General features: G+C 47.9%; 1 protein-coding gene across 3 annotated transcripts in view; it reads left to right on the top strand.

Annotated features, from left to right (window-relative positions):
• The window catches only part of EFR3A (EFR3 homolog A), an 88058-nt gene that overhangs the window by 36611 nt on the left and 30708 nt on the right, over nucleotides 1-20739 (top strand). For all 3 annotated transcript variants that reach the window (XM_060277608.1, XM_060277610.1, XM_060277609.1), the window contains exons 8-12: nucleotides 1825-1962; nucleotides 3794-3872; nucleotides 6343-6478; nucleotides 13092-13256; nucleotides 14157-14271. In XM_060277608.1, the coding sequence (XP_060133591.1) occupies nucleotides 1825-1962; nucleotides 3794-3872; nucleotides 6343-6478; nucleotides 13092-13256; nucleotides 14157-14271 (633 nt within the window). The remainder of the gene's footprint in view (nucleotides 1-1824; nucleotides 1963-3793; nucleotides 3873-6342; nucleotides 6479-13091; nucleotides 13257-14156; nucleotides 14272-20739) is intronic.

Below are 20739 nucleotides of genomic sequence, written 5' to 3'. Positions count from 1 at the left end.
TAGCAGGTGGCAAACAGTGAAATGGCTTCTTTGGTGATGGTGCCAGGCATGTAAATGGGACCCACATTTTTATCTTTACCTGGCCATGTAAAGTTGATTTTTCTTCTTCTTATTATTATTATTCTCCTGTACTCTTAAGTTATTAATTGCTTTTAGCTCTGCAAGCGTTGTCTAAATTTTTCTGGGTTTGCATTTTTATTGGTGAGTGCCTCTAAGGTAATCTGCCCTAGAAGCATGGACGAACTGCTGCTCATACACTTCTAAAATAAAATAATTAAAGTTAAATGGTTCTCGGTCTCAGCTTTTCAGTTCCAAGGACAATCGTGGGTCTAGCTAGAGTTGGAGCCAGGGGATTTTTTTGCACCTCGCTGCCCAAAGTGTGGTTGTCATTGCTCGGTACTGAAAATCAAGAGAGGAACTCTATTTAGTACAGAAGATTTAATGGTGGGGATGAGTTGTGGCAGAGTGTTGGTTAATGTTGAATTGGATGTTGGGTTGCTTTTACCCACAGGGTGGCGAAAGATAAATTCAGCCTGTTTAAAAGCCCATTTCAGGTGATGGTTAATTGCATGTATGGAAGGGTTGTGGCTGTGTTGACCTGGGTAAGTGCATTCAGACAAATATAGTTACAACCCTTCCTGTAATTGGGAAGCCCATTCACATGCATGCATCCTCTAAAAACTACAAATATTCCTATGCAAATGTGTGGATATTTAATTAGCTAATTGATTGAAATCCAGGCAGTGGATCAACTAAAGCTTTCAAAATTGGTAATAAAAAGAAAAATACGTGAGTTAAATTTTAACACAACCGCTTTGAAATCTTTGTTTGGACATTGAGAATACTCCACCCAAAAAGGCTAATTTCACACAATCGACCCTCTGGATGCACATATATTAAAGAGCTTGAAAACAGTGTTTATGGATTGTTGAACTGTTGGCCTCATACAGTGCAAGCAATAAGTTTCTTGTCTCATTTTCCTTTTGGATATTATGACTCTTTGCCTACGGAGGCATTGCAGAGAGAAGCATCTTGAAGAGTGGGAGGAATAAGCAGATGGTGGAGGCAGATGGCCATGTGTAGGAGAAAATAGTATCTGCAGCCCCGTAGCGGAGGGATGGAAACACTTTCTCCACTTAAGGAAGAAGAAAACTTTAGGGTTGCTGTTTTCTTTCTTTCTTTTGGCAGCAATGCGATGCTGTGTGTCTTCTTAAAAAACAGCCACTCACAACAGTGGATACCCTGGTTTGATGAATTGCATTAATCATAAGCATATCGTGGAATCACAGAATCATAGACATAGCTGCCAAGTCTCCCGTTTTCCCCGGGAAATTCCCGTTTTTCCAGCTGTTCCTAGCTGAAAAAATGGATTTTTTTTGTTTTTTCCCGGTTTATTCTGGCGTGGCGGCCATTTTGGAACTGGGCGGAGCATGCTCAGAAGCGGCTTTTGATGCTGCTCTTCCCAGTTCCAAAATGGCTGCAGTGCGACTTCTGGAGCAGCGGCCATTTTGGAACTGGGCAAAGCAGCATCAAAAGTCACTTCTGAGCATGCTCCGCCCAGTTCCAAAATGGCGGCAGCGCTACTTCCGGTCTGCTATTTCCGGCCCGGTCCCTTATTTCTCTGACAGCAACTTGGCAGGTATGATCATAGAATTGCAGGGTTGGAAGGGACTCCTTCTGCTAGGCCATGCTGGTCTGGCCTGCACAGCAGTGTTGGAAGCTGTGTGTGACACGCACCACTCAGGTGTGTGTATGTGTGTCCACAACCATGCATGCATACGTGTGAATTTAAACTAACTTACAGGACATATGGTTTTGTTTCAGTCGGATCTGCCCCTCTTCGTCAGCCTCGGGAGGGGAGAAAGAGGAAAACCCCTCTGCGCTGTCTGAGAATTGTTTCAGAGAACTGCTCGGCCGAGCAACATACGGCAACATGAACCATGCTGTCAGGCCAGTTTTTTCGTGAGTAGGAGATCTGGTGTGTGTGGGGGGGGGTGGGTGGGTGGGTGTGGGTGTGCAAAAAAGAAAAAAAAATGGCACCTGCAGTCTCACATTTGGAACTGCACAAAAAGAAGCTGATGTGCAGAATCCGAAGGGTCACAGCTGTTCTCTTGGGGGACACTGAGGGTAGACCACTCCTCCCCCAAAAGAAACCACAATATAGAAGTTCAGTTGTCCTCTTGAATCAGAGCCAGAAGCTTACACCCAGTTATGTGAGTAGCTGCCCCAGTTTGGAATGGGGGAGAAATTCCAACCAGTTTGCATTTCAATGTGTATCTATTCAAATTGCGCTTCTTGAAATACAGTGATGCCTCGCTTAACGAATGCCCTGCTTAACGAAATTTCTGCTTAACGAAAGGTTTTCTCTAGCGGAGGTTGCCTCGCTAGACGAATTCGTTTTATGAAAAATTCTTCTAGCGAATCGCGGTTTCCCATAGGAATGCATTGAAATTCAATTAATGCGTTCCTATGGGCAAAAAAAAATTCAAAAAAATTTCAATGCATTCCTATGGGATTCGCTAGACGAATTTTTCGTTATAAGAAAAGACCCGTGGAACGAATTACATTCGTCTAGCGAGGCACTACTGTAATACCTGTGTGAACCGAACCACATCTACCTTTCTAAACGTGCTCTTCTCCAATTTCTGCAATGCTGTTCCAACCAAATTATGTGACTGTAAAAATACATAATGACAGAGAATGACTTGCCAAAAAGTGCAATATATTAACTTAATGATTTCAAAAATGGGTACGTTAGGCAGAATTGCAAACAAAACCTGCGTTTTAGGAGAAATGTGCTCTTGATTTTTTTTTTATGAGGCCTTAAAAAGAAGAAGTAAAATTGCAAACTGATGCAAAAATGTAGAGGAGTGAATTTAAGATTAGAAAAACAAGAAAGGGATAGACTGAAATTGGCATACGCATTCCACCCACAGTCACAGCACAGTGGTTTGTAGGACTGGGTCATAAGCTGTGTTCACTGCTCACATTTAGGAAAAACTTGACAATGATTAGGTCCTGTTTGCTCTGAGCACAATGCAAAACAACGTTTGGGTTAGGGGGTGGTTTGGTTTTATTAATTTTATTATACCGTATTATACTTCATCTATGCGGCTGGGACCCTCGTACCTACGGGACCGCCTCTCCTGATATGCCCCGCGGAGGACCTTAAGGTCCACAAACAACAATATTCTGGAGATCCCGAGCCATAAGGTGGCTAGATTGGCCTCAACTAGGGTCAGGGCCTTTTCAGTATTGGCCCCAACTTGGTGGAACGCTCTTTCACAGGAGACCAGGGCCCTGCGGGGATTTGTCATCTTTCTGCAGGGCCTGCAAGACAGAGCTGTTCCGCCTGGCCTTTGGGTTGGATTCAGTCTGACCCCTGTGTTTTCCTCCCTGGATCTATGGACTACTTAAAATGAGGCTGCATTTTAAATTTTAATACAGTAATACCTCGGGTTACGAACGCGATCCGTTCCGGATCGCAGTTCGTAACCCGAATAGTTCGCAAACCGAACGCGATGGGCGCCGCCATTTTGCGCATGCGCAAATTGCGCGATCGCGCGCGCGGCGAAAACTCTTCCGGGTTTGCGCAGTTCGTAACCCGAACTGTTCGCAAACCGAGGTGGTCGTAACCCGAGGTACGACTGTATTGTATTTTAATCTGTATTTTAATTAATTGTTTTCTTTTTTTATGTCTTATTGTAATTTTATTGGTGTTAGCCACCCTGAGCCCGGTTTTGACTGGGGAGGGCGGGGTATAAATAAAAATTTATTATTATTATCTCATTAGACATTTAGACCACCACAGACTGTGGGATCCCAACGAATTTGCTGTCGCCATTTTCAAAATCATCATGTACTCAATACAGGTAAGGTTTAGTTCTCTAACTCTGTGACTTAAAGCAAAATCCAAGGAGGCAGATGTTCTTTGATAACAATCACTCATTGTTTAAATAACAGAAGGCCCCAAAAGGATACCAAATCCCTTCTCCTTCTGAGAAAATATCAGGCACTTACACATTAACTTGGTACTCCAGAGATAGTTGCTACGTTCCCCCCGCCGCCGCCCCCAACTGAAACATTTGTCTCCCAAGAAAGGCAGCTATGTTCGTCATCCTAAGTGGGAAATTTAAGCAGATACTTGACATCTGTGTCGAAATCTCTTTCAGACACTTGACTTTCTTCTCCAACCCGAATCCCAAGTAGGTTAAGTAAAAAAAATTTGCACAGCTGTACAATGCACGAGCAACTGGAATAATAGAATAATAGGATCCCCAAGGGTCGTCTAGTCCAGGCCCCTGCAATGCAAGAATCTCAACATACAACCAGTGCTTAAGAACTCTGTGTCGCAGTGAGTCAGTGCATCTGGCTGTTAACCAGAAGGTTGGAGCTTTGAGCCCACCCAGGGATGGCTGTGGGCAGATTGCGGCATTGGATTGGACTAGATTCCCCGCCCCCCAAGGGTCCTTTCCAGCTCTATAATCCCATGATTCTAAGTGTATGGATCTTCAAAATGTAAAGAGATTATCTCCTAACTGGGATGGAATGCTGCAAGCAGATAGAACTGCTCCTGAAGGATTTGTACTCAAAGGCCTACCTATGGGTTGGCGAAACCAGCTGCTGTAGGCCCCGGGGACACCCACACCCACACACCCAACCCACGGTGGTGCACCACTCCTGTCACAGTGAGATCTAATGTGGGTGAAGCTTCTGCTCCTTCATGCACCGCAACACAAAGGTGTGTGGTAAAGTTTTTTTTCCTGTCCCCCCCCCCCCGGGAGGTGGGATGCTGATACAGTTATTTGACAAGGGCACAAGGGACCCTGTGCACGATGGATACCATTCAGTTTCGTGGCACAAATAAATGGTTTTTGTTTCAATATTTAAAGCCCTAACCGTCCAGCTCTGAAGGCCTTCTGGCGGTTCCCTCACTGCGAGAAGTGAGGTTGCAGGGAACCAGGCAGAGGGCCTTCTCGGTAGTGGCGCCCACCCTCTGGAATGTCCTCCCATCTATCTGAATTTTAGAAGACATCTGAAGGAAGCCCTGTTTAGGGAAGTTTTTAATGTTTAATGTTTTATCGTGTTTTTAATATTCTGTTGGGAGCCAGAGGAAACCCAGCCAGATGAGTGGAGTTGTTGTTGTTGTTGTTGTTGTTGTTGTTGTTACTACTACTGTTGTTGTTTAGTCATTTAGTCGTGTCCGACTCTTCGTGACCCCATGGACCATAGCACGCCAGGCACTCCTGTCTTGCACTGCCTCCCGCAGTTTGGTCAAACTCATGTTCGTAGCTTTGAGAACACTGTCCAACCATCTCGTCCTCTGTCGTCCTCTTCTCCTAGTGCCCTCAATCTTTCCCAACATCAGGGTCTTTTCCAAGGATTCTTCTCTTCTCATGAGGTGGCCAGAGTATTGGAGCCTCAGCTTCAGGATCTGTCCTTCCAGTGAGCACTCAGGGCTGATTTCCTTCAGAATGGATAGGTTTGATCTTCTTGCAGTCCATGGGACTCTCAAGAGTCTCCTACTACTACTACTACAGTATTATTATTAGACCAGAGTCCATAATTCTTTATTGGCTGCATCTTTCCACATGATCCCATCCCCTTTGGTGGGTTAACATCACATTTTGAGGAATATCAGGGACTGCCTTTTACAGAGTGAGACCACTGGACCATTAGCTCAATATTGTCTACACTGGCTCTGCAGGGTTTTTCCTCAGCCCTACCTGGAGATGCTAAGAATTGAACCTGGGACCTTCTGCATGCAAAGCAGATGCTCCACCGCTGAGCTATGGTCCTCCCCCAAGATCTTGCTCTGGTATCAACTCCTCTTCAACCCAGTTTTGCTGAAGCCCATCATATAATTATGTTGCACAAATGACTGACTTCGGTGATCCGGGTAATATGGTTCCTTGTGTGAGGATAAAATTTGGCGCTCTCAAGTGGCTCTCCTCAATTATGGATCTTCTGAATTTTGCACCTCTGGAGATCCATGCCTTTTGTGGGGGAACAGCCTGCACCATCCTAAATCTGGCACTGGTTGCACATTTTCATCTGCTTGCTGCACCCTTTATATTTAATTAATAGGGGGGGGAATGATACTCATCTTAGAGAATGCTACATAAGCCCTAACGAGAGCATTTTTTTTAAAAAAAAGAAATTTTGGGAGTGGGGCAAGGGAGTAGAGATCTTTGTGCACAGCAGGTAAAAACGTTGTCAACACCAGTTTAGTGTTTCCTCAGGCAGTTTGCATGAGAAAGAGCAATTGGAATTAAAGATCGCAGGAAGCAGCTTTTAATTTGCAATTGAAACCGACAAGTATTTTTTTATTATTATTTCTAGGCGCAGTACTCTCATCACGTGATACAAGAAATTCTGGCACACCTGGATTCTCGCAGGAGAGATTTCCCCCGAGTCCGAGCGGGTATCATCCAGGCCCTTTTGCAAGCTGTGGCCATTGCTGCAAAAGGTTCCATAGGTAAGTGCCATGCTATAAGCATATCTGGCCGGGATTGGACACTAATTCTCCATCATGTTGAGAGGGGCAAGTCTGCACCTGCTCAATGGCACCTCTCCTATCCATGTGGAAATATGATGTGTGCTGTGATTGTGGTGAAGTAGAGATTCTCTCCCCTACACTGGAGAAATCAGCTACCCGATTTTGGTCTGTGTCTACTGACTTTTATGTACGTAGGTTTTACTTGTACGTTCCTTCGCCAAATGGACATGTAAGGACATTGGAGGTGGGTTAGGATACCAGGCTAATTGTAAGGGGGAGGGCTTATAGAGAACAGCCCCCCCCATCAGAAGCAGCCCATCTCTAAGCAGTCATGAAAGCGAAGGGGCGGATGAGGAAAGTCAGGAGACGGAAAGGGAGTGCCAGACCTCTGGCAACATCCAGGAGCCCCTGCTCCACAGGCAGGAAGAGAGGGAGAGGGAAAGAGAGGAGAGGACACAGGCAGAACGCAGACCCTTCCCCCTGACACCAGAATTGAGAAGGAGGAGAAAGGGGAGGAGATTCACTGTCCCGAGGCTCTTATGTTGGTCCAAATCACGGAAGGGGGCAGTGCCGGATTCTGACAAGACATGCAACCAGCAGCTCACTTCACTGTAAATAATGTGCACTAATAAAAACTTCTGAAAGACAAGCATGAGGAGGGTCGTTACTCAAGAGTAGTCGCAACAACCCTGACACTAATGAAAAGAGCAATTACATATTTCTTCCCTGCCATGTCATGAGCCGGATCAGGAAAGAAATATTGTCTTCCTTCCTCACTGAAATGTCTGGTTTTATATGTTTGTTAGATTTCTGTCCTGGCTTTGCTCCCAAAGAAGTCCAGGGCTCCTTGAAACAGATGCAAATGGTTGCAAATGATTTAATAATCTAATAAGTAAAAACAGTCCCATGACTTTTAGTCTAGACTTGAATTACTTTATTTTATTATAATTGTTTTGATACTATTCATATTTTTTCTCTGCCTGTGCACTAATGACAAAATCCCCTTAAATTCTTGATTTACGTTATGAAGTGTTTGTTTTATTATTTTTTAATATTTAAAAGGATGCCATCTTTTTTTTTAGTCCCAAAGAAAACATTTTTATATTTGCTGTTGCAGATCAAACAACAGGTTGTGGAAGCATTGTCAGATGTGTGGAAGGGGAAAAAAAATAAAAGACTGAACCAGTGACTCATTTCAAAGTCACACTAATTATGGTGCAATCGAGCCAATTGCCTCATCTGTGTATTTTCATTTGGGAACATGCACAAATTGCTCCCAGTTGGAAGCCCTGACCGGCTAACAATGAACAGTAGTCTGGCACAATGTGTGTGTACTAGCTCATCAGCACTTTGGGGAACAGCAAACAATAGTATAAATTGCAAATCCCAAAAATGATGGTGAGCGCGTGTTGGCAGCTTTCAGAAAGGCGTAAATAGCCGCGGCTGGAGGGGAGGAGTATGTAAATTAGGGGAACACCCCCTAATTTAAAGTTGCAGCAGAATGATGATTTGGGCAACATTTCCAGAGCGCTTAAGACTGATTTGGTTTAACTCCAGGAATTCTGGAGGTGGCAGTGGGAGGGGCGGGTGATAAATGTGTCTGGTTATAAAGCCAGGAGAGAGTTGGCAGTGAAAAGCCAATCCTTGGGGTGGGAGTGGCACACTGAACTTTGGTTTCGGACTTAATTTGATTTATTGTATTTCAATGCATCTTTCCATTTAAACAAATCCCAAAGTGTTTTACAAACAGTAAATAACAGTAACATTATTGAGCACCACAAGTACAGCATAAATCATGTAATATAATTAACAGATCGCCAGTAAAAACAATTGCAATCTATAAAACGCCATTGACAAACCGGTAACTAACAAATAAGCGTCACAACTGCAGCATAAGTCATATTATATGGTAGGATTAGAAGAGGATTAGGCAAATTCTTGGAGGGGAGGGCTATCGACAGCCACTAGCCATGATGGCTACCTTCCACCCCCACAGTTGGAGGCAGCAATGCTGTTCCAAATACCAGTTGCTGGAAACAACAGATAAGGAGGGGGCTGTTGTGCTGGAATCCTGCTTGCTGCTTTCCCATAGGCATCTTCCTGGCCACTGTGAGACCAGGATGCTGGACTAGATGGGCCATTGTCATGATCCAGCAGCTTCGTCTTATGTTCTCAATAAGGCATGAATAATCTATAAAGCAAGATTAACAAAATAGCAATTAAAAAATAAGCTAAACGCTGTTCGCACACACACACTTTCCCCTCACCAATGACTCAGAATCCTGCAGTCTGTTCAATTCATTAAAATACACACACACACACACACACACACACACACACACACACCCAATTATGCAGGTGTTGGAGAAATTTAAAAGGGGTTCCTAGAATGGAGCTCTCCCTTCCAGAAACCCAAAAGGAGAGGATGCAGGCTCCAAATGAAAAGTTGGGCCTTTATTGAAACACAAATGCACACAGGGACAGTGTCAAAAGTAAGGAGGAGGCACACACACATACCCCACTCACACACAAAAACAAGTATCACTACAGCCACCCAACAGGGCCCTCTTAAGCATGTTGGGCGCCCTACCGCCGTGGTGCGGAGATCACTCTGGCGCCCCCCGCCCCGTTTCTCGCCATGTCTGGTGGGTGGGCGCGGCGCGGCGCCCCCCTGGCACCCCTGCGCCCTGGTGCCCTGCACCACCCAGCCTTCCCTTAGAGCCGGCCCTGCCAATCAAGGGCAACCAACCACGCCTTAGGCCACCCCATCCTCTCGCACCACCAAGGAAATACAACAAGCAAATAGTAAGAGAACCCACACAAGTGACACTGGCACAAAACCCCACACATACACTAAGTAGAAGAATAGAAGCATTGCCACCCCACCCCACCCCACTCGCCATTCCCCCCCCTGCCCCTATTTTCTTCCTAACTTAACACTGTATGTAGCACTAATGTCTCACAACAAATGAAACTGATCTGTAGAAAACGCAACCTGAAAAAAGAGACAATGCATGTATTTTTATAAACTAATACATTTCAAATAAAAATATATTTTTAAAAAGTAAGGAGGAGGCTGCAAAGAACCACATCCAAAACAATGTTTCTGAAACACTTCCAGACTGCACACGTGATTTCAGTTCTCTAATCAAAGGGTCACAGCAGTCTTAACAATTGCAGCCCAATGCCATCAGCCTGAACCAATCGAAACCATTTGGCTCTTCAAATCAGCCCTGATCATAATATCCTGTGATTACATATAATCATTTTTCAATGTCTTTCTTTATTAAGACTAATTTTCCTATTCATTAAATGTCTCCCAATATCCTCTTTCATCTGTCTACAAAACAATTCAAGATTAATCACAATTGCCATGCCTAGCTGATTCTCTGTTCATGCATACAATGGCCACCAAAGATTCTATCAGGTTATTCTTTCCAGTGTTCTGGAATGGGGGATTTACTACACACACAACCTAAAAGCAGCTAGTTCTGTACTGTAAAAGGCACGCACAACCCTCTTCAGTTTAGCTAGGCCATAGGCTCAAAAGAAAACGGAATCATCAAAATGATACAGTTTTATGAAATTGTCATTTTCTCCATCACAGGAGGACCCTGTTCTGATAGACATACCTATAACAGAGCTATTTTTAAACTTATAAGTTATTAAGTTAAACCTGTGAACCGTCAATTACAAAAAAATGCAACCATCTCAATGTCCTTGGGTTTATTCAGCTGCTTCCCTTTGGGCCTCTGCTGCTATAGCCAATGCTGCTTCATATTGTGTGTGTGTGTGTGTGTGTGTGTGTGTGTGTGAGTGACGGTTTTACGCTGTTTGTTATAGCTTTATCAACCTGACCCATCAAGGGTTCAAATCAAAATCAAAGCTTTATTACGGTCATATGCCAGCTATTAAAACTAAAAATGCTTTACAAAGCTATGGGAGTTGTCACTCGGGGTGGATATAAGAGTCTATGAGTTTGAAGGGGCTATGTTTCCAGAGGGCGGGTCCAGCTGGCCTTTCCCCACCAAGGGTTAACTCAGACTCCGTGTCGACTGACTGGACATTCCATGAGGGGAGGGGAATGGTTGAATGTTGAAAGAGAAGGAACAGCCATTTGGTCAGTTGAGAGGGTGCTGGGGGAGCGGGAGTGTGAGGGTGGTTGTACAGTGGTACCTCGGTTTATGAACACAATTGGTTCTGGAAGTCTGTTCATAAACCGAAGCGTTCATAAACCGAAGCAAACTTTCCCATTGAAAGTAATGGAAAGTGGATTAATCTGTTCTAGAGGATGAAAAAAAACCCTAAAGCAGCAATTTAACGGAGCGCTTCCGTGGCTGCAGCCCAGTCACGGAAGCGCTCGCCAGCCTCTGGGAGGCATCGGAACGAAGGCCCAGCCTCCCCGAAGGTATCGGACGCTCCGGTGTCTTCAGGGAGGTTTGGCCTTCGCTCCAATGTCTTCGGGGAGGCCGGGCCTTCGCTCCGGGCCTCCAGGAGCCATCAGAGCGAAGGCCCGGCCTCCCCAAAGGCATCGGACGCTCAGTAGGCCTCGGGCACCTTGGTTTACGAACTTCCGGGTTAGGAGTGTTTGTAAACCGAAAATTCGTAAACCGAGGTGTTCGTAAACCACTGTAAAGAAGATCTAGGAGAGTAGGTTTAGGTTAGGTAGTTGTTAGGTTATCTAGTACATGAGTAACAAGGATATTACCATTAAAACTAAGCTTGTACAACAGGAATATCTTAAAGCAACCATTACGTTCTTGAGAAATAAAATTTCCAGTGTTAAAGTGCCAATCAGAAAATCGTCTGTGTTATTTCCCAGCCAAGGTACATGAAACTCATTCATGAGGACACCCATTAAAAGGACAACATTTCCTTCAAGAGTGGAACTGTTAGTTTGTATCTTTGGGGGTGCACCAAGAGGGCGAGCCAGGCAGACAGACCCAGGGTGTCATAAAGTGACCTCAGGGAAGGGGCAAGCTTTTACAGAAAGGGATTCTTAGAGGCAGAACTCCCTATACTGTGGACACAAGGGATAGTCTCAGATACAGCCCTGAACTTTAATAGGTACCTGGCCACGGTTGTGCTGGAAGAGGACTCTCTTTTGTATAAAAGAAGAGGAAATAGAATAAAACCCTCGAGTGCATGAGGGAATACAGAAAGGCTAAGGGGAGCAATGGGGGGGGGAGGCTCGATTTACCCCAGACCATCCCTGTTAGTTCTTTTAATAAGTGAGAGGTAGAATAAATAAGGTGGCAACAAGGGTCTTTCATCGCAGTGGGCATGACAGCTTGGACTTGATGTTCTGGGTCTGCACTGAGCGACTTGCTGCTGGCAGAACAAGCAAGGAGACTCCAGGACTCTGAGCCAACTCCAAGTTGCAGATGCCCCATAGGGAATGGGCCCAAACCTGAGCCCCAGTTACCACCATGATCAACAAGAAGATGGTAACTTTGGCTTTGTTGAGACTTTAGCCATTGTTGCAGACCCCCATGCCCTTTGTCCAGGCAATACAGATCCACACACAGAGTCACAATAACAACAAGGCCTTCTGCCTGTCCTGGGACTTTATTGGGACCCCCTCTTGAGGCAGCAATAGATGCCCATAGCTCAGCCTGGTCCCAGTGTGCTTGGTGGATTCAGGCTAAGGGGTCACTTGCTTCTGAGCCCTTTGACTCCCCAGTTGCTGTAGACTGTGGGGTTTGGGGAGGGACAGTTCTAGTGGTCCTCTGGGTAGCAATTTTAGGACCTTCAAAGGTCACAGCCAATGAGCTAATTCCCCAGTTATACCTTTGGAGGTAGAAAGCAAATAAAAAGTGGAGAATGGGTTCTCCATTAATGGTCCATGACTCTCAGCACATTTAGCTGAAGACTACACCTGTGGAGAATTTTTTCACTTTTTTGTGTTTAAGAAAGCTGAAGTAAGATCAGGCCCGGTGCATCCATTTAGGCCTAGTCCATTGCCTAGGGCGCGAAAATGGAGGGGGCGCTGCCGAGCCTGCCCCGCAAAAACCCCGCGCCACCGCCGCCCTCCCAAGGCGCACACTCGCGCTCCTTCCGCCTATGGAGGGGACGCCGAGAGCTCCCCAGCGGCGGCGGTAGTGGCTTTCAGCAATGGGCGCTGCTGCTGCCGCTCGCACGCTGCAGCCGCCGCCGCTGAAGAGCTCAAAGCGTCCCCTCCACAGGCAGGAGGGCGCCAATGGAGGGGATGCAGGGGCATCAGTGGCGTGCGTGCGTGCGTCATGACGCATGCACCCGGGGGGCGCCAGAAGCTGTTTTGCTTAGGGCGCAAAAAGCCCTAGCACCGCGCCTGAGTAAGATGCTTCCATTCCATTCTTGACACTGTCCACTTGAAATAGAGAATCCAACATGAGAAGAGCCAAAGGCCCACCTCGTCTAGCATCTGTTGCTCACAGTGGCCAACCAGATGCCCAAGGGGAGCCCCCATGTAGCACCTGAGTGCAACATCACACTCGCTGCCGGTGATTCAAAGCCACTGGTATTCAAAGACATACTTCTCCAAAATTTGGGTCCCAGTGATCCACCCTTTCCTTCCCAAAGGTTGAAGCCGTTGGTTTTCGTCTCTCCACAGGCCCAACTGTCTTAGAAGTGTTTAACACCTTACTGAAGCATCTGCGTTTCAGCGTCGATTTCGAATTAAGTGACAGGCGTAGCTCAGTGAGCAGTGCCAGCTTCAATGCAAGTGCCAAGGAAAATGACGAGAGAATTGTCCAGAATGCTATCATTCAAACAATTGGTGAGTAATTTTAAATAGTTTTAAGGTTTTACCCGTGGGGTGGAGACAAAAGCAGTCCTCCGAACCACCCTGAGATCTGCGGGTACAGGGCGGTATACAGCTGTAAAATAAATAAAAGGAGCTGTGATAATGATAAAAAAATATCATCATCATTATTAAGGTAGGACATGGGAGTGAAGAGCATGTAATATTATTATTAGTAGTAGTTTTACCATTATTTTGTTGTCTCCAATGCTAGTCCTACTGGGAGACACATTTGGCTAACTTAGGTCCATTAATTTATATGAGTCTACTCCTGAGAAAAACTTAGCTGGATGTTTTTATTTATTGCATTTGCTAGCAACTTTATGCAAAAAATAAAAGGTCTCAAAGCAACTTAAGCTGAAAGACAACGTACTAAAAACTAGGAAAACCAGAAAACGCCAAAAGTGCTCATCCAGTGACATAACAATGGCAAATAATAAAATAAGGACTTTTCAAAATTGCACAGTCTCTAGTCCTGATTTAGGAGTAATCCACATACAGTAACCCCTTCGGATGCTGTTTGACTAAAACTCCCATCAGCCTCAGTCAGTAAGGCTGATGGTTGGGAATGATGGGAATTGTAGTCCATTTGGAGAGCACCACATTGGCCACCAAATGCATGTTAACTGGAATATTTTGGGTTTCTTTTTCTTCTTAAAATCTAAAAAAGTCATAACAGGAGAGGGAATTTTTTACATGTAAACCAAGGAAAACAGCAAAAAAAGAAGAACTAAAATCATATGCATGATAAAATCCAGCATGGGGAGACAAAACAATTACCAATTGCTGGTTTTCATTCGGGGCAGAAGAAAATCCATTGTTGTCTGTTAATATTTCTTTCTGGATTTTTTTTTAAAAAAATCTTTTTGCACCTAGGTTTCTTTGGAAGCAACCTGCCAGACTACCACCGGTCTGAGATTATGTTGTTCATTATGGGAAAAGTTCCTGTTCTGGGAGCAACTTCGCACACACTGGACACAAGCCAGTTTGGGTTTGTTCAGATTGCTACATTTTTGGGGCTTCCAGTGGTAAATTTGTTTATCCTAAAAGAGGCAGAAATAAAGGATGACAGGCTTTGCATACAGGCTTGGATCCTGAATACTATGTGCAGATGGAAGCATATAGAGAAGGGGTTTTTCCTCTTTGTCCTTCCTCCTTGCGACTTCTTGCTTCTCCCTGCCAAAAAAAATTCTCTGGAGAATCAGGAACACACACACACACACACACACACACACACACACACACACACCAGGTTGGGATGGGTCAAGGAGGAATCACTCAAAATGGTGTGGAGGGACTTTGCGTGAGGACAACCCAACTCTTAAACTTGCCCTATTCTTTTTAATCTAATTTCCGTAGAGAAAAGTAGCCATAGGCGGTTTCCAATTTTGTCTGTAAAGCGAATAACAACTGGAGAGAAATAGAATTGCATTGCATATGCTGGAATATGCTGCACCAAAGCATAAGTATGTAAGAACATAAGCTCTGCTGAATTGATGCAGCAGCTAAAAAAGCCAATGCAATTCTGGGCTGCATCAATAGGAGTATAGCATCTAGATCAAGGGAAGTAATAGTACCACTGTATTCTGCTCTGGTCAGACCTCACCTGGAGTACTGTGTCCAGTTCTGGGCACCACAGTTCGAGAAGGATACTGACAAGCTGGAACATATCCAGAGGAGGGCAACCAAAATGGCCAAAGGCCTGGAAACGATGCCTTATGCGGAACGGCTTAGGGAGCTGGGTATGTTTAGCCTGGAGAAGAGAAGGTTAAGGATAAAAGCCATGTTCAAATATATAAAAGGATGTCATATAGAGGAGGGAGAAAGGTTGTTTTCTGCTGCTCCAGAGAAGCGTACACGGAGCAATGGATTCAAACTACAAGAAAGAAGATTCCACCTAAACATTAGGAAGAACTTCCTGACTGTAAGAGCTGTTCGGCAGTGGAATTTGCTACCAAGGATTGTGGTGGAGTCTCCTTCTTTGGAGGTCTTTAAGCAGAGGCTTGACAGGCATATGTCAAGAATGCTTTGATGGTGTTTCCTGCTTGGCAGGGGGTTGGACTGGATGGCCCTTGTGGTCTCTTCCAACTTTATGATTCTATGAATCAGAACAAGGGCCCATGTAGCCCAGCATCCTGTTCTCACAGTGCCCAACCAGATCCCCGTGGGAAGCCCGCAAACAGAACCAGAGCGCAAGAGCCCCTTCCCCACCTGCAGTTCCCAGGAACTGGTATTGTGAGGCATACTGCCTCCATCTGTACAGGTAGAACCTAGCCAACATGGTTAGTGTAGCCTTATCTTCCAAGAATTTGTCTAATCCTCTTTTGAAGCCATCCAAGTCGGTGGTCATCACTACCTCCTGTGAGAGTGAATTCCACAGTTCAACTGTGTGCCATGTAAAGAAGTACTTCCTTTTATCTGTCCTGAATCTTCCAACATTCAACTTCATTGGATGTTTCTGAGTTCTGGTATAATGAAAGAAGGAACAAAACATTTCTCTATCTAGTTTCTCCTCTTGCAGGCTCTTACAGGTTGTAAACCTTATCTAGTCACTTACGGCTGATGAGAATCTCTTTCTTGGTTGTTTTATTTTTTTCCCTTTTATGCCACAACTAGCTGACATAGATAGGTACATACGGATTTGCAGGCTTCTAAGACTATTCAAGACCTAATAGCGTCTGTAGATTTCTTTGCAAGATTCTAATAAAACAACCATTATTTCCAGCATCCACCTTTTGCATCTCGCCAGTCTCATTGGTGTTTGCCATCAGCTGTTTAAAATAAGTGTCACAGTGGCCAGAGCAGGCTACTTCAGAGTAACGACGCTACGCAGCTCTGCATTTTATTCTTTTATTGGTGCTGCGTATTTACAGTGCTGAAATCATTGCTATTTACACGGATCGATGTGGTCATTCGGTTTCAGAACCTCCGAATGGCTTTTGGCGCGTCTTTCTCCAACACAAAAGCTTTGGCAGACCCATCCTCTTTCCCCTCCTCTTTCTGCGTAATTCCGGAGTTGGGGGGATGGGTCTCCCCCCCTTATTCGCCCCTTCCTGTCCCACCTGGGACCCTGGCTCCGCTACCTTGCCTGAGCCTCGGACACGACTTCCTGCTTCCCCACTGGAATCGGAGCTCCCTCTGCTTTCCCCTGTGCTCGGGGATGGGCTTGAACTCAGGAGGGGAGGGACTTCGCGATATCCCTTGTCCCTCACATCCACCCCCCTCCCAAGCTCTCCTTCACCCCTCCCCAGGTCCCCCCCAGGTGTCGGTGACGACTGGAAGCCTAAGAACTCAGTACTTTCCGAGCCCGTTGGTGTGAACACCTCCCCCCAGTCCTGCGAGCCCCCCCTTCCGCCTGTGAGGACGGGAATCCCAAAAAGTCCGTGGCGTCAGAGCTGGTGGGGGTAAAAATGTTCTGCCAATCTGCTCCTTCCTCTGACTGGGTGGATCTCGGTGACACCCATACCTCGTCCTCTGGTTCCTCAAACTCCGCTTCCCAGCGCCATGGTGAACTGCTCTCCCGTGCTTCCTCCCCCTCCCCCTCCCTTTCCATGTGCCAGGGCTTGGGTCTATGGGGAAAGAGGGCGTGAAATTCTTCCACCAAGAATTCCTCCTGTATCTGAGTGGCTGGGACCCATTCATTATGGGACGGTGGAGCATCCTCCCATGCCATGAGGTACTCTAGGCCCCCCACCCCCCTCCTTGAATCCAGGATGGCCGTGGCCTCATTGAGTTGCTCCCTGCCTTCCCTCTCCCCCCCTCCCTCGGGGGTTTGTTCGCTGCCTCTGAGCCTGCTGCTTTCCCTGTACGGCGACAGCAGCGATCTATGAAACACTGGGTGCACCCTCATGTCCTCTGGCAGTGCCAGTCTGAAGGCCACCGGGTTGACCTGTTGCGTGACCGTGAAGGGGCCCAACCTTCTGGGCGCCAGCTTTTTGCACCTCCCTCTGATGGGAAGGCCCTCCGAGGACAACCAAACCTTGTCCCCCACCCTGATGACCTCCCCTTGTCGCCTGTGGCGATCTGCCCCCTTCTTGTACGCTTCCTTGGCTCTCTCCAAGTGTTCTCTGAGCTGCTGGTGCACCGTCTCCAGTTCCTCTGCCCAATCCTCAGCCTGCGGGCCCTCCTCCTCCTCCTCCCCCTCCCTCTCTGGGAAAGATCTGAGGTCGCGCCCATAATTGGCCTTAAAGGGCGACACCCCTGTGGAGACGTGCACTGCATTATTGTAGGCAAATTCTGCCAGGGGCAGGCGATCCACCCAGTCTGTTTGCCTCTGGCTGACGTAGCATCTGAGGTACTGCTGCAGGATGGCGTTGACCCTCTCCGCCTGTCCATTAGTCTGCAGGTGTCTAGCCGTCGACAAGCTGACTTCCACCTGCAGGAGGTTCATGAGTCGCCGCCAGAACCTGGAAACAAATTGGCGGCCACGATCCGAAATAACTCTTAAAGGCAATCCATGCAGTCTGAAGACGTGGTCAACAAACAGTTTGGCTGTTTCTTCTGCGGAGACCGCCCTGGCACACGGTATAAAATGGCACATCTTGGACATAAGGTCCACCATCACCAACACTGCTGTCTTGCCTCTGGAAGAAGGCAGATCTGTGATGAAGTCCATGGACACCACTTCCCACGGCCTGTGTGGTGTGGCTAAGGGCTCCAGCAATCCTGCTGGCGGTGCTCTGACCACCTTTGCCCGCTGGCAGGTGTCACAGCCCCGTACATAGTCTCGAACATCTTCCCGCACCCCTGGCCACCAGAAGTGTCTCATGACCAGGTGAGCGGTTTTGTCCCTTCCAAAATGACCCGCCATTGGGTTGTCGTGCATCTGCTTGAGGACCTTACGTCTAAGCTGGGTGGTGGGCAGGTACAGTGCACCCTTGTAGAAAAGCAGCCCACTGCGTTCTGCAAAGTCTATCGCCTGCTCCCTCCCCCCTCTCAGTTCTCTGAAGATGCGGTTGGCAAATTCATCCGCTGCTGTCAGTGCTGTGAGTTCTGTCTCACTCACCACTGCTGCTCCGCAGGACCATGCTGACGGGGGGAAAATGTGCCTGGGTGCCGGTGGCGCCTCCTCCTCCATGTACTCCGGTTTGCGGGAGAGGGCATCCGCCCTGACATTCTGCTCCCCCGGGATGTAGTGGATGGAGAAGTTGAAGTTCGAGAAGAACTCTGCCCACCGTATCTGCCGCTGGTTGAGCACCCTGGCAGTTCTCCAGAACTCCAGGTTCTTGTGGTCTGTGCACACCTGGATGGGGTGCTTGGCGCCCACCAGGAAGTGTCTCCAATGCTGGAACGCAGCGTGGATCGCAAGAAGTTCCCTATCAAACACCGTGTAGTTGCGCTCTGGCTGGGTCAGCTTCCTGGAGAAGAAGGCACAAGGTCTCCACTCTCTGTTGGCGTCCAGTTGCAACAAAATGGCGCCCAGAGCTCTATCAGAAGCATCGGTCTCCACGCGAAGGGGCGCGTCCTGAACCACGTGGAACAGGTTCTGGTCTGAGGCGAACACCCTCTTGAGACTTTCGAACGCTGCTTGCGCCTCTGGTGTCCATCTGAACTTCTGCTTGCCTCTCAGGCAGTCAGTGATGGGAGCCGTAACGCGAGAAAAGTTCTTGATGAACTTCCTGTAGAAGTTGGCGAAGCCTAGTAGTCGTTGGGCATCCTTGCGCGTCCTGGGGCTGTGCCAGTCCAGGATGGCCTGCACCTTGTCCTTGTCCATCGCTAACCCCTTGTCTGACAGCTTGTAGCCCAGGAAGTCCACCTCTTTGGTGTGAAACTTGCACTTCTCCAGCTTCACATACAGGTGGTTCTCCTTCAGGCGCTGCAACACCTCCCTGACGTCATTCACATGCTGCACTGGGTCATTGGAATAGATAAGGATGTCATCTAGGAAGACCAAGCAGGTCTTGAACAGGAGGGACCCCAGGACGTGGTGCATGAAGGCCTGGAAGCATGCTGAGCCCCCTTGCAACCCGAAGGGCATCACCAGATATTCAAAAGAGCCCAGAGGCGTGAACATCGTGGTTTTCCATTCATCGCCTTCCCGGATCCTGATCAAGTTGTACGCCCCCCTCAGGTCTAGCTTGGTGAAAATCTTGCCCCTGCGTGCCGCTGTCAGGAGATCATCCACTCTGGGCATGGGGAAAGCCACTGGCTCTGTCACAGAATTCAGCCGTCTAAAATCCACCACAAGACGGCGCTGTTGCGTGTCTTTCTTGTCCACCCAGAAGACCGGGCTGCCCCCTGCTGCCTTGCTTTCTCTGATGAACCCCCGCTTGAGGTTCTTGTCGATGAAAGCGCGCAGATCCTCCAGTTCTTGGTCTGACATGGCGTACAGCTTGGCTGGGGGTATAGTTGCCCCTGGCACCAGGTTGATCTGGCAGTCAAAAGGCCTGTGTGGGGGTAGGTGGTCGGACTCCGCTTCGCTGAAGACCTCCTGCAGGTCCCAGTACGGCTTGGGTATCGCCTCACCCCCTTTGACGTGCATGGTGGCCACCGTGGCTATTGGAGGCCCCTCCCCTGGTTGGTGCTGCATGCAATGTTCCAGACAAAAGTCCGACCCAAACGTGATGCATCTCTGGTGCCAACTGATGGAGGGGTCGTGGCGCGCCAGCCAGCTCATGCCCAAGACGATGGGGGGGGGTCTGAGATGGTGGTGACGTTGAATGCCAGTGTCTCTGAGTGCCTTCCCACCGTCATTCTCATGGGGGGGGGGGTTTGATGAGTGATGGCCCCTCCCAGCAACTCTCTGCCGTCAATGGTTGCCACGTGCAGAGGAAAATCCAGCTGCAGAAGCTGGATCTGGTGCTGTTCTGCAAAGTTCCTCGAGAAGAAGTTCGCTGACGCCCCACTGTCAATTAGGGCGAGGACCGTCAGGGGATAGCCATTTGGGAGCGTTAGCGTCACTTCTAGAACCACTCCTGCTCTGGGAGGGGTGGGCTGGCTCTGCTCCTCTCTGTGCGGGTGGGCGGGCTGGGGCTGTTGTCTGCTGACTGTGCCTGGCTGCTGCCCCTTGTCTCCTGCAGCCAGGCTTTCCCGTTTCCCTGCTGTGGTGCTGCATCAGTGGGGGAGGGCATAACCGTTCCCGCCTTTCCTTGCCACTCCCTGCGATGTGGGCAGTCTCTGACGAGATGCTGGGGGGAGTTGCAGAGAAAGCAATTCCCGCCTCTTCCCTCCCTGCGTCTTGTCGCCGCTGGGGTTTGAAAAGCCCGCGCGCGCGCGCTATCAATTTGCATGGGTTCCTGGTCCTGGCTGGCCCCAGGCGTGGCTTGAAAGGGTTGTTGGGGGAGTGGCTTCTCCTGCGACCGTGGGAACCAAGCCCGCTTTGCGCGCGTTGCTTGCTTGTCGCTCCACCGGGATTCCTGTCTCACCCCCACCGCCAGAGCCGCTTTGCTCAGCTGATCCATAGTACTGGGCTTTGGACCTCTCGAGAGCTCATCCTTCACCTCCTCATGCAAACCCAAGT

The sequence above is a fragment of the Zootoca vivipara genome, chromosome 8, assembly GCF_963506605.1.
Source record: "Zootoca vivipara chromosome 8, rZooViv1.1, whole genome shotgun sequence".
Lineage (NCBI taxonomy): Eukaryota > Metazoa > Chordata > Lepidosauria > Squamata > Lacertidae > Zootoca > Zootoca vivipara.
The sequence above is the reverse complement of the archived record's forward strand: the minus strand, read 5'-3'. Positions and strand labels throughout refer to the sequence as shown.